Source organism: Eublepharis macularius, chromosome 3 (genome assembly GCF_028583425.1).
Source record: "Eublepharis macularius isolate TG4126 chromosome 3, MPM_Emac_v1.0, whole genome shotgun sequence".
Taxonomy (NCBI): domain Eukaryota; kingdom Metazoa; phylum Chordata; class Lepidosauria; order Squamata; family Eublepharidae; genus Eublepharis; species Eublepharis macularius.
In genome coordinates, this window is record NC_072792.1 from 64,131,871 (window position 1) to 64,146,176 (window position 14,306).

General features: G+C 36.9%; 1 protein-coding gene across 1 annotated transcript in view; it reads right to left on the bottom strand.

Moving 5' to 3' along the window:
- The window catches only part of ANOS1 (anosmin 1), a 154,103-nt gene that overhangs the window by 27,364 nt on the left and 112,433 nt on the right, over positions 1-14,306 (bottom strand). The window contains exons 7-9 of the mRNA XM_054974845.1: positions 7,828-8,033; positions 6,809-6,956; positions 1,455-1,610 (exon numbers count right to left, since the gene is read on the bottom strand). Coding sequence (XP_054830820.1) covers positions 1,455-1,610; positions 6,809-6,956; positions 7,828-8,033 — 510 coding nt within the window. The remainder of the gene's footprint in view (positions 1-1,454; positions 1,611-6,808; positions 6,957-7,827; positions 8,034-14,306) is intronic.

The following is a 14,306-nucleotide window of genomic DNA, read 5'->3' on the forward strand; positions in this document are numbered from 1 at the left end:
TAATACAAAAAATGTTGAAGATCTATATACAATTTAAACCAGAAGCCTTTTTGTTGGGATTAAAGGATAAACAGTTGGAAAATCAACATGGTATTTTATTTCTATATATGACCACAGTGGCTAGGCTTTTATAGCCGCAAAAATGGAAAAGTACAGTATTGCCTTCAATCGAGGATTGGATTATGAAAATGACGGAATTAGTGGAGATGGCTAAACTTAACAACTCTGATCAGAGATAAAACACTGTCTATTTTTATGATTAACTGGAAACCCCTTATTGACTTTCTGCATGAGGCAAGGAAAAATGAACTGATGATTTGTGACTTTGATTTTTAAGAAGATAAATTTGGGAAAAATAAATAGAAGGGGGGCAGTATTGGAAAAAGTAAATTTTGGAGTTACCAAAACTAAAAGTATAATGTTTGTTAAAATATGATAGGTGTTGTAGAGGAAAATGGAAAATGAAACATGCATCATTGTTCTTCGTTATTTCTACTCTTTGTCTTTCTTTGGGGGGTTCTTTTTTCTTTACTTTTTTCTTTTATTTCTTTGCCCTTTTTACTGGGCATTTAATCTTACTAATAAAATTTCTCAAGAAAAAAAAGAAATGTTTCAGGTAGCAGGAGGAGAAGATTGGCTGCTTGTTTGCAAAGTTCTGATTGGCTACACCAGTTCATTTAGCACATGCAAGGAATACTGCTATTTCAATATATTACTAGCATGCCATTAAAAACCCAAAAACAAAAAGTTCACCACCCACCCTGCACCAAAACAAAATGGCGAGGTGGGCAGAGAAATGAGAAATGGCCCAGGCATTACAGACAGGGGGAAAACTCAAATCAAGCTGTTTTGGAAAATAAGATTATGGGAAAACAAGATTTAGAAAGAATGGGGGAGGGGGGAATGGACAGCAAGGGATATACAACAAAGCTGAGGAGGAACAATGCAAAAACCAGTCAAGAAGGAAAATGAAACCAGAATATTAAGGCTGCCCAAAGTCAGCAGGAAGATGTCACTAACACTTTTGTTACTTTTGGAATTGGTATTTTCACCCAGTGTGAAACTACAGTTTATGCCCCTAGACTTTTTAGTTTACTGAAGTTTATGATCTCTTTGACAAAAGATTTGAAGTAGTTTAAATACAATCTCATTGGTCAATCATCAACCTTCCATTAAAGCCTCAGACGCATTCTCAAAGGAATCTGTAGAAATGCAGATCTTATCGCAACACCATACTAAAAATGTGGTTCTGTAACTTGCATTACCAAGCAGTGTATTCTACAATTATAATTATAACTATCTTGCATGCAAAACCTATGCTTTGGTATTCTCCTAGGGCCCTAGCAGAGATTCTTCTATATTTGGTCCCCGGTGACACTATGAAGCTACTGAGAGAGTCCCTCATGCACTATAAAGGTATATTTTGTGGTAGTCAGGTGAGAATTGCCACAAACCTTCTGTCTTCTTCCAATAGACTTTCGCCTGAAGCTGATCATCTTGATAGAAAGGTACTCCAATTTCAAGGAGACGAGTGGGTCTTCTTCCTTTGAAGGATGGAAGAGCATCAGTTAATCCGTTCTTTGCTTTCAGAACTGTAGATAGTTGCTCTTCTGCAAGACAAAACATAGCCAGGAAATTTTCTACTCTCACATGCTTATGGGTACTCCTGTAACACTTAAATTCACTACATAATCTGCAAATTCCTTCAACAAAATGTATTTACTTACTTCATTTATACCTTACCTTTCTGCCCAGTGGGGATCCACAGTGGTAAATAATACTATATGTGCTAAGGATATGTACATATATGGTCAATTTCTCGTGTAACTATAGTTTCCACTGCTCTCTGAAGATAGGACAGTTAAAAGAAGTGCACCCTTCATCTGAATGGATCGAGATTAGACATGAGCCACAGCAGGGAACACTACATTGCTCTCTAAACTACACTCATGCGAAAACTTTCAGAGTAATTAAGTATCAGCATGGGCATCTGTTCTACAGCTATAGCCATGAACAGCCATGGTATCTGATGATATCAGATCAAACAGTGTTACAGTTTACAGGCAGACATTGCATAGTTTTACAGAAATAATGAACGAAAAGAATAAACCCAAATATTCAAATATTTTAGGTGGTATGTTTTCTTTTTCAAATGTACACACACAAAGTCATCCAAAAAGCTTATAGGGATCATGATATATTTGCAGCCAAAATGAATAAAATAAATTGCAGTAATAATGAATTAATAGGCTTCAGATAATTGAAAACGCAAAGAAACACAATTCACAGAGTTCGGCTGTCTGGTCCAGCAAAATGTATTTAGAGCCAACTAAAGCAGTAATTAGTAAAATAAGAAATAAGTAAAACAGAGCAGAATGTATGAAATATGTGAGAATATATTAAAAAGATAAAGAAGATAGCAATCCCTGCTCTTTTCAAAGGAAAGATTAGATAACCCTAAAAGAATATTTTTAAAGCTAGAGGCAGTGATAATAAAAAGAATGGATTGTGTTTCACTGATCACAGGAAAGAAAGACGAAGATTTTAGTTAAGTATAAATTTGCCACAATAATTAACAATTTAAACTAAATTTCCATTTAGGAAAGCACAACAGGTAACTTGCCTAATCTTCATGGCAGTGCTTGATATGCCATTTTTAAAAAACCCATTCCTGTTGGGAAGTTCACCTTAAATACCCTTGCCCATGTAGTCCTGCTATTGGAAGAGACTCGCCCTCTGTAGCTGCCTAGTAGCATCAATATGTTGAAATAACCACATATTTGGGTCAGGACTACAAAAACTAGATTACCAAACTATACATGTTCACCAATAGGCCAGATTTTCAGTGACCCTGTTTTTCGCTTCTAAACTGCTAATCTAAAAAAGTATAATACTCTAAGAAAAAGGCAATCAAAGATGAAACAGATAACATACTTCACTGAAATATAATTCATGCTGTTTTCTGAGGGAGAAAAGAGTGTTCAAGAAAAGATTAGGCTCTGCCCCTACAGTAGTTCTTGTAGTAATAGAAAGAAAAGGTGCCCTTGAAGTGAATGCAAACGGATGAAAATGTAAAACTCAAATGAGGAGATTAAAGTAACCAAATTTATAGTGGCAAAGATTTCATAACTGTAAATTTAATATGATTTGCAGTTGAGTCTAGAAACTACTAAGTATGTAAAAAGAGAACAGTTATGATTTTTTTTCCTGTGTTCTAGAGAGTGAAGGAAAAACAGCTGTGAAGTTATAAGCCTTATTATAAAAGCTACATGTTCAAGAACTCTCCAGATATCTTGTAATCCTAGTAAACGTTTAAATATACAGCAAATCCATAAAGAGCAAATTATATTTCAGATAGTTTGCATTCTGTATGCCTTGTTGAACTCCAGTCAAATTATTAAGAAGAGTCTATTACAAAGCATTGGTACCAGCACTATTTGTGGTTTTAAGTCACGAAGGTTTAGCATACTGTATAAGTTTAACTATATACTACCGTTAAATATGCTATTATATAAATTATATGTTATATTAAAAACACAGTAACTGCATCTTAACTATAAAATTTATTTATTTATTTACTCCATTATACTCTGCCTTTCTCTCCAGTAGGACCCAAAGCAGCATAAATCATTCTCCTCTCCTGCATTTTACCCTCAAAATTCTTCTGTGAGGTAGGTAGGCTGTGTCACCCAGCAAGGTCACCCAGCAACCATCTATGGCATAGTAGGGATCTGAACCTGAGTCTCCCAGTTCCTAGTCTGACGCTCTAACAAATATACCACACTGGCTGTCTTTGGGTCACTCTGTATTATACTATGCTTTACTGCAATGTTCTCCATTCGCCAGGTTGTGTTATAATGTTCTTAATGCATTGTTTTTACTTATAAATCATCTTAAGTCTCAGTTATACAGACTAACTATGAAATAATTAAATATGCGAACAAACTCTTTGAAGGGCCATAGCACATGCAGAAGGTCCCAGGTTCAATCCTTGGCATATCTAATTAAAGGAAAGACCATGAGAGCTATTGCCAGTCAGAATACACAATGGCCGCTTCCACACATCCTTAATGGGACGGCCAACCAACGGTACTCTGGCAGGTTATTCTACTCATTACATATGTCATCATTTTCCATGTGCAAGCGAATCATGATGATTCCGGTTTTTAAACATTTTTTCTGAGACTGGTCTTGATCCATATTTATTTTTGATGCAGGTTTTCCACACGATTATCCTACCGTATCAATGCACTCCTCTCGCCATTACCTCTTTTCTAAACATCGCATGCACGAACGTATATTCCCCCACCTATTTTGTTTTTTGATGGCCTTTGCGCTATTTACATATGCAAAGGGAATCATACTGCATTGCTTGCAACATTGCATCACACAGCAAACAGAATATCAGTCTAGGAACGAGAACGGGATGCTATTTCAGATTTTATTTTAAATATAGAATTGTGCAATAACGCTAATCTACTGTTTGTATACTTATTAAGCAGTTACGCCTTTAAAACTTTAAGCGGGAAACCAACAATAGACAACCGAGTATCATGCATGCGCAGGTTCTATAGAAGCTGAACGAATGAAAAGCCTGCCTCTGGGCATAACAGCTAATCTTTTGCCCTGTGAAAAACACAACAATAGTATAATGCAATCCCACATGGGCTCAAAAAAACAAAAGAAATTTGGGCATGAATGCGCTAACGTCATTTGTGATGAAGCACAGATAAGGAACGCATTTTCTGTTTTGGGTTCATTTTTTAAATGACAAATACCCACAAAAAAGAAAATTGTTGAGAAGTTAGACTTATTAATTATTAATTATTATTAATTGGATTAAAAATGGGACAATTCTGGATAAATCTATAGTGGAAGAAAGGTTCAGAATTAGGATATCTTGGTTTAGATATCTTCAGCTGAAACATCTGTTCACCAAACTGATCAGGTCCAAGGATTTGCTTTGGCCCCTAACTCCTTTTGATGAAATTATTTGGAATGGGAAAGATGGTAAACAGGGTAGAATTTCAACCCTTTACAAATTATTATTAAGGGTGACACATAAAGACCCTCTGCCATACCAAAAAAAATGGACTGATTCTTTAAAATGGGTTTTTTCAGAATCTGATTGGAAACATATATGAAACTCCCCTTACAACAAATCTAGTTGTTGGAATATTAAACTCCAATTTTACAAGCTGTTGTCCAATTGGTATTTAACGCCACATAAATTGAATCAGATGAATAGGTCGTTGAGCCCTCTATGCTCAACGGTGAGTTCAGGAAGACCTGGCTTCAGGACAGAGAACGCCTGAAAAAATAGGAACATGTGGAAGTGGCCAATATCAACTAGGTGGACTAATGGGCTCATGCACCTTCATATGTACAGTGTATCCCCACAATTTACAAGAGCCGTGCTAACATTTTGTTGCATAGGTATTCATGCACATTCCCCCATCTCCATTACAAAAGTACTGTCTGGGTGTTCACTGCAGTCAAGGTACTGCAATTCAATACTGGATTTCCAGAATTTGCTCTCTGTAAAAGATTGTCATAAGCTTCTCAAACTGCAGGAAACATTTGCAGATGTCTGTGAAGAAGCTCTTGTATTTTTCCATTAAAATAATAGCAAGCAACATACAAAACAATGTATGGTTATGTTTGTGAATTTTCACTAAACAATATGGGAGAAAAATTAAAGAATCTAAGCACACAGGCAGAGCCAAATTGTGTGGATCTTTCACAAAGAATCAGCACCATATAATTTGAATGTCTGTACATGGGAACTGTTGATAGACAAACAAAGAAGTGATTGCTTGGTGGTAAGCATAAGCTTAGCTTTCAGAAGTTTCCAGATCTGATCCAAGCTCTCCAGCTACAGAAACTTGGGTAACAGATCTAAGGAAATAGTTCCAGCCACGTTGGTCTGGAGCCGAAGAGTAAGATAGGGGTCCAATAGTACCTTAAAGACCAATCAGATTTCCAAGGTATCTCCAAAGCTCACACCTTGGAAATCTAGCTGGTCTTTAAGGTGCTATTGGACCAGAGCTTAGAGATAAGGAAAATATCTGCCTGTCTTGACACTTTCTGTCAGAGTACACAATATTAGGCAAGATGAACACTGCATTTTAGGAGTCAGAAAAATGCTTTAAAGAAATGTGAATCAACAATGCCTGAATATTAGCTTTGAGGAAACCAAGGCCACAGTCAATCTCTACTAGTCCAATTCTGGTTTTTAAAAAAGGAATGTTTTTTGACATATGTGACAGAACCCCTTTGTAAGGTAGTCTGCTCTTCCATGTTTTGTATTTTGACCCCTTCCCTATCCCTTTTGGAATCCACCCACCATTTCCCCAGTTTTCTATAATAAACCTTTCTATAAAGACTTCCTTAGTACAATATATTTCTCTGAGATATTTCTCTGAATTTCTTCCTGTGTGCCAGATGGCCTAGGTGCTGCTATTAGGTATTTTCCAGGGTTTCCATCCTGTTACTGTTATTGTGCTAGGACTGAACTGGAAGGGCAGCTTCTCAGCAGGTCATTCTAGATGTTTGTTCTCAGAAAGTACCTGAGTGGTGGTAAGTGATTACCAGAGTGCTTTCCAGGGAAATCTTGGTTGAAGGGAGTTTCCAGCAAGGAAAGTCATTTCCCCCTCTTCCTAACCATAACAGCATATATAAAAACAAGCAAGCAATAGAATTACCATTCAGGCATGTAGCAAATTTGTCATCTATGGAATTCCTATCTGAAGATTGCTTGTTAAATATAGGTCATAAAAATTTACGATTTTTTAAAAATACAACTTACTACTGTTAACAGCTGACTGAGTAGAACTGAAGTAGAGAGAGACCTTAGCACTTTTCAGGCGTACTTGACCCCAATATGTGACTGCCTGAAGTTCAACCATGTAGTTACTGTTGGGTTGGAGTCCTTCCAGGACTACATAATTCTGGGACTGTAATTGAACAGAACATACAAACATAAATATATATATATATATAAACATATCAGTTATGGATTTACTAAAACAAGTACCATGGCGGTGGTTGTTATGAGACAGAGCATGACACATTTTACTGAACTCACCTGTTGGCATGGTAGTTAAAAGTGTCTATGCATCCACAGAACTGTCTGATAGAAAAGGCACATGAACAATATCTAAAGAATCCATAGTACATAGTAGGTTAAAAATGACTGAATTTTGTATAATGTATTTAAATATTCGTATAACTTTCAATATGTAAATATATGTAAATGTGGAAATAAATATATTTGATAAAATTTCTGCACAATGAAGAAGTCCGTTGGAAACTTACATTTTAAACTAGTTTGATAGCATAACTTCTTTTAACAAGTGAAATCACTATTTCAATAAAACTTTAAAAACATGCATACGGAGGGGAGCAAATATTCTTTCATTAACTTTTTTTAAAGTATTACAACTAGTAGGATATCTTCAAAATCACAACACTGATCCAGCCAGGAGGCTTATACATATCATAATGTGTAAAAGTTAAAAAGATTACAGTAATGTAGTTAAACTTTAGCATTTAGTGCTGATGTGGTTATATGCATCTCACACTCCAGCTTTGCTTTTGCAAATTTAGCACATTTGTCTATGGCACACTGCAATATATTTCTTTCTACTGCACCTGGGTCAAAAGCAGCATCGCTCCCTGACTTATAATAGATCCATCTGATCTAATGTTTACTTTTAAGCACCAGGCTAATGATAAGAAACTTCATTCAAACCAGGGAAGGGCCAATAAAAAATCTATGGCACACGTGTATTCATGTTTTTCTTTCTTCTTTCTAAACTTTATTACCCCATCTGTTGTCTTCCTTCTTTTCTTTTTAGCAGGTACAAGAGACTTGCTGTTAACTGTCCAGCTCCAGAACACTTTGTAGTGATGGACTGGGATATCAGGTTCTTCGGGAAGATCCCAAACAATCCTTGCACTCACACTTCCATCGCTGTTTGCAGTAGAGTTGGCAATTCGGAGATTGGATGGAGCAGGTGGAGCTGAAGGGTCTGATGACAAACAAAAAGCAAAAAAGGAAACTTAAAATAGTGTTCCAAGAAACTATATTCCAGCACCTGGATTACAGGTTGAAAGGGAACCGAGGCAGAGAGGTTTGTTCGAATCTTTCAAGTGTAAATTGTCAATATAAGGTTATGTCATAACATCAGCTGCACCATCCTGGGCAGCTGCTAATAGAGTGCTGATATTTTTATATGATGTTTTAATGTTTTCATATGGAACGTTTTTAAATGATTTTAAGGTTGTTATCCGCCCTGAGCCTGCTTGTGGGAAGTGCAGAATACAAATATGATATAAATAAATAAAAATAAATAAAATTCACTTGAACATCTTCCAGTTTAATATATGCCATAATGTGCAACAATGCCCTTCTACTATCAACACTCTAAATGAACTTTCCAGGAACATTTCATCAGATAATCACCAAGATAAATGGTGTCACTGAAAGAATTCTCTCATTTATAATGTAAAAATTGACACTATTACTAAAAAAGTAGTAATAGGGTTTCTGATTTAATAATTGGTAGACTAAAATAAAAAGGGAAATGTTCTAACACATGGCAAAGAGGGAATGTTCCAACACATTCAACTCAAATTCCTTTTTGCGTAAAATAGACTTGTGAATGGAACGGTAAGATTTGAGTCTAGTGGCACCTTAGACCTCAACAAGATTTTTCAGGGTGTACACTCTCCAGAGTCAGAGCTCCCTATTTCAGACAGTTAGAGCTCCCTTCTTCAAACAGGTGTCTGAAGAACACATCTACCCACTGAAAACTATCCTTGTAAATGACTGTTTCATTTTTCATTTTTTGTTATTAATTCCATTACTGGGTTGATTCATATTGGCTCTGGTTCATTATTATTTTTCATTATTGCTGTTTCATTTTCATAACAGTATTTTGTTCTTTCCCATTTTTATCACTTCCTTGTGATCTTTATCCTGCTTTCTTGGATCTGTACCTTCATGATTTCCCTTGAACTTGATGGAGGATTGTAGTCTTCACTGAAGACACATCCACATTGCCAAATTTCAAGTAGACAGAATAAAGGGTCCTCTCTTTTTGAGGCATTGAAGGCACCAATGTTTAACATTAAAGTCTATGGGAGAACTGATAGGAAAGATTACAAACAGTAGCACCACCAGCACTGCAGACACCCAGCTTGAAGAACAGCAGCATGAAGAAGAGGTAGATTGACAAGGCAATGGCGTTTCTGGCACAAGGAGGGAAAGGAATCTGGATGGGCAGGCAAAAGGAGAAGGAGCTTAAGGTAGATTTGTTTGGATGGAAGATAAGGTTTGGAGAGCAGCAGGCAAGTAAGGGAGTGAAGACTGCAAAGGGAAATTTGGCATAGCAGGAAAAGCATTGGGAAGAGAAGGAAGGCAAAATCCCACTTCATACTCTTTAGGATTGGAATACCTCACACTTAAATGTAATCCTAGTGTTACAGCTTGCAGTCAGCTAAGAAAGCCCAGAGCCTCTCTCGCCCCTTCCCCTAAGGAACACTGGGCTCCCTCTATGTATTAGGAAAATACAGCCTGCCTTGTTAAAGTGAAACCAACACAGGCAGAGATGAAATAATTTAAGAAACCAGAAGAAAATGAAAGAAAATCATGTGGGTTTTTTGTTGTGATATATTTTTTTTTAGAAGTGAAGCCACAGGGGGATATTTGTAATTATAATTTGGTTATTGGTGTCCAGATATGTAGCTAAGGAAAACAATAAACAAAGAGATTTGGGTTTGGTTCACTGATGGATATTTGCTGTGAACAAACTCTGGACTAAACATGACACCTGTCATGTCTGTGCCCCATCCATGCCACTACTTAATGCTGACCTGTTGTTGTTTCTGACCTGTTGTTTCTGAACCAATGTTTCATACTATAACTGTTTCACAGGCTGTTGAAGCAGGTGCCTTATCTAACCGACTGTAGAAACTTTCAGTGTATCTGACCTTGTACACTGCTCACTCTCATGCACTGCTATGTCTCAACTTTGATCTCTTGCTTTCTCACATGTCTCCACTTGATAGTACAAATATGTGAGACGATATCAGGACTTTTGGCACAAACTCGTCCTGTTTTACTATTGGGAGGGGGAAGGAGCAAATGTGTGTGTTAAGAGGAAAGATTTTCCCACAGGTTACTATTTTTGTCAAACTATTCTTACTGCTTAGATGCTTATCTTACTTCTGAGTAATTCTATGGACATATCTGTGGAAATGACCTGATTTCTGAATAAAGCCATTTAACCAAAAGCCTGGATTTCTTGCTGCAATGGTACAGGGATCTATCTGCCATGGCCTGTCATCCATAGCCTGACAACACTTCTCACTTCCAGAAAGGAAGATATCTTTTAGGTCAAGAGACTGACATCATACTCACTGCAAATGAAGCACTTCTCTCCATCTTATCTGGCCAAGAAATACCCAATAGACTACATTCATTGACTATTTGTCTCTATCCTTAAAAATGAGAAGGATCTCTGCTGCTTAAAATCAGGCTTCTATCAATTTCTCAGTCACATATTTTACATACATTATTAATTTCACACTTTCTGATAAAAGTTCCACAAATATTATGAATAGATCACCATTCTCTTTCCTTCCAACAAGAAGAAACCAAACTCATTGTGGTTCACAGATAAGGGCTGCTAATCCTAGGTAGATTAGACTTTCCAAACGCTAAGCCAAATTCTGGCCAGGTCCTGTCTTGAGCACCTGTTTTTCCACAGAAATCTGTTCAGGGAGGTGTATTGTGCAGTTAATAAAGCAGAGTGCTGTAACACCTTAAATACTAACTGGATTTTCTTTCAGAGGTAAGGCTCCAGAAAGCAGACAGCTGCTTATGGAGTATGAAACAGAGTACAAAATGGCCACTAAAGTGGGGGGGTGGAAACTACCACAGAGACAAAGCTTCCAAGGGAACTGCTTTGTGAAAAAGCTGGACTAGATGAATCACTGATCCGTCCCACAGGTTGTTTGTATTCTTATCTCAGCATACACTCATCAGAATTTACATGAAGAGATCTTATACCTGATGAAGTGAGGTCTAACTTACGAAATTTTATATTGAAATAAAATTTAATTAGTTTTTAAGGTGCCTCAACTTTTGTTTAGTTTTACTGTATCAGACTAACGCAGTGATCCCTTCAGAGTTAAATAACAATCAGAATTGAATACTGAAGATACAGCAATATGTTCTCAAGATGTGGGTAGGTCCCAGTCCACATTTGGACTTGTGTCAGCCTAATTTTTTTAATTTATATCTATTGTAAAGTCTATTACACTATTCAATTAAATGAGCACTTTCAGTGTTTGTCATATCCACGATACAAGTGCAAAACTTGCTTCACCCCTTGTAGTTCTTTGGTAGTTAAACTCAATAGAGACCAATGCAGTATATAGCTAGATTTATGTAGTGAGAGCAAGATGTCCCAATGTTCTGAGGGTACTTCTTGCTCTCTTGCTTGTATGCTACAATGTTCATAAAGAAATGTTTATGAAATCTTGGATTTGAGTCCAATGGAACCTTAGAGACCAATCACATGATAGCTTACTGGGTGACCTTGGGCCAAGTGCACTCTTTCAGCCAAACCTACCTCACAGGGTTGTTGTGAGAATCAGATGAGGAGAGCAGAATAATGTAAGCTACTTTGGGTCCTCAGTGGGGAGAAAGGCAGAGTGCAAATGAAGTAAATAAATAAATAAAATTAAGCCCTGAACTTCATGATATAAGAGAGTGAGTCGATGGATTTAGCCATCAGAATGTTTTCCTTTTGATCAGCTACAAATTAGACAAGCAGGGCAGAAGAAAGACAAATAAAGCTCAGCTGTGACTCTAGCTTGGCTCAGATTCCCCTGGAGAATCCTTGTCTAGCCCAAGGCCACTAAAATTACTACTGGATGAACATTAATATAGACTTAAAAGGGATGGGTAACTAAAAACAAGATATTAATACATTGACATTGTAAGACTAGGACAAATGTATTCAGGAATAGGGATACTATAATTTTAACTACATGTGTAACAGCAAGTTTAGCTATAATTGATAATCCTTTCAAGCATTAAGATGAGAGTGTTTTGCTCTTATTTAGATCTCGATCACATGCTGCTCCTTTTTGAAAAAGTTGCAACTCTCTCCAAAAGACACATCAGACAAGTTCCAGCTATTAAATACTTCCATGGCACATGCAGAGGGATTGGCTTTGCCCGCTGGAATTAGCACATAAACCAGCTGTGTAATAATATAAAAACATTATTGTTCCCAAAGAAGCCATAGAGAGATCTTTATTGCTACAAGTGGGTGTCTGTTCTGATTTCACTAACATTCAATTTAGATGTATGCATGAAATCATAACCAGCGTGGGCAGTTATGTCCTGTGAAAACAATGTTTTCTGCTTCATTTACTACTGAAATTTATATTTTGGATAATACCAATATCCTTCATCTTAAGGGTGAAAAGCAGCAAAAGCTGTAAAAGATGGATGCTTCAGAATTTGAACAGCATTACCATACTGTTCTGCTCACTACATAATTGTACATATGTGGGCCACAGGACAAAGAAAACAAAATAGATTTTAGGGCAAGGTCCAAATATTCAGCTAAAGTCCAGTGTGTCAAACAATCAGATGCTGGTATCCTTTCCTTATCTTTCCAAGCTGCAAACTGAGTGTAGCAGAACTAAGGTCTGATTATTTTCATGGGTTTATTTTTCTATATCATTAGCTTTTTATTTAACACTGTACTCAAGACTACTTGTTAGAGCTATACTTTCTCTGCATTCTTCATTATATTTTCCCTGTTCTAGTTTTATAAATGCTGTAGTTCTATACTTACTTCTACATGACTGACAGCTTCTCTCAAAGCAGTGATTAAGTGTAACTCACTAAGAGACAAACTTTATAAGATCTAGCATCAAGAAGAATGCCACTTTTTCCTTTCTCTTAAGGGTAGGGGAGTGGAAAAAAGGTTCTACTTTAAGAGATACAACTGTCTTTATCCTATGAACAGAATTTATGCGCATATTCAACTTTACACAAAAGCCTTTTTACGAGGTATACAAAATCTCCACCCAGCAATGTGCTCAAAAGTTAGCTGTGTGAGAAAAGACAATAAATCAGACTTGGTAAAGTAGTAATGCATGCATAACCAAATAAATGTATTATACCACATGGATCTCCATTTAGCTATCATAACAGACTAAGTACTGTTTACACTCAAGCACACGAGTGTGCTCCACCTTCTGCTCTTCCATGATACTCTGGATTACAGAAACTGGGTACATTCCAAAAACTTAAATCTCTTTAAGTTCCAATCAATGATGCTTAGGCACACAGTTGAAAGCTTAAGCCTCCAATGACTACAATGGAATTTAAGTATGCTTATTCTTCTTTGCACACCAATGGCCATAAATGCAAGCTGAGCAAAAATTATATTCCATGTTACTATTTCATAAAAATCCTTTTCTAAAATTTCTGAACCACTTAGCCATACTGAATACAAGGCTAGCTAAATGCTACAGTTACGTTTAAATTTAATTTTCAAAGTTCATCCTCAACCACAAACAAAAATAATAATGGTGGATATATTCACTCAAAAATATTCAGAGAATTCAAAATTGAAGTTGCTCATCTTCTAACAAGAATATATAATTTGTCATTAAAATAATCCTCTGTGCAAGGAGAAAAATAGCATCGTTTCCCTCCAAAACAGCCCGCTCTCTGAGAGGAACAACGCCCTCAACCCTCAGTTTCTCTTTGGCCACTGGACTCTCCAGATAAGTAGTGAAGAGTATACAGTGGGGAAAGAGGGAGCATGTGTGTGCCTGCACAGAAGACCTCAATGAACAACAGTTACAGGTGAGCGCAACTCTGTTTTCATTGTTGGTCTTCTGTGCAGTCCCACATCGGAAATTAACAAGTCACTTATGGAGGAGGAGTGCACTCTTCATAAAAACAGCATTTATAGGACTGCTTGACCCACAGCTACTTCCGTCCTGTCATGTACATCTAGAGCATAATGCCTGATGAAGGTATTAGCTGATGTCTATGTCGTGGCTCTACATATGTCTTGTAGAGGAACACTTTTAAGCAGGGCTGCTGAAGACGCCAGTGACCTAATGGAATAGATTCCCAGTGGACAAGGTAAGTCAGTTTGCTCATAGCACATCCTAATAGCCTGAACTACCAATCTAGCAATGGTCTGAGAAGTAGCCTTTTTCCATTATTTGGGCCAGCATAACAAACAAAGTTGGACAAACAA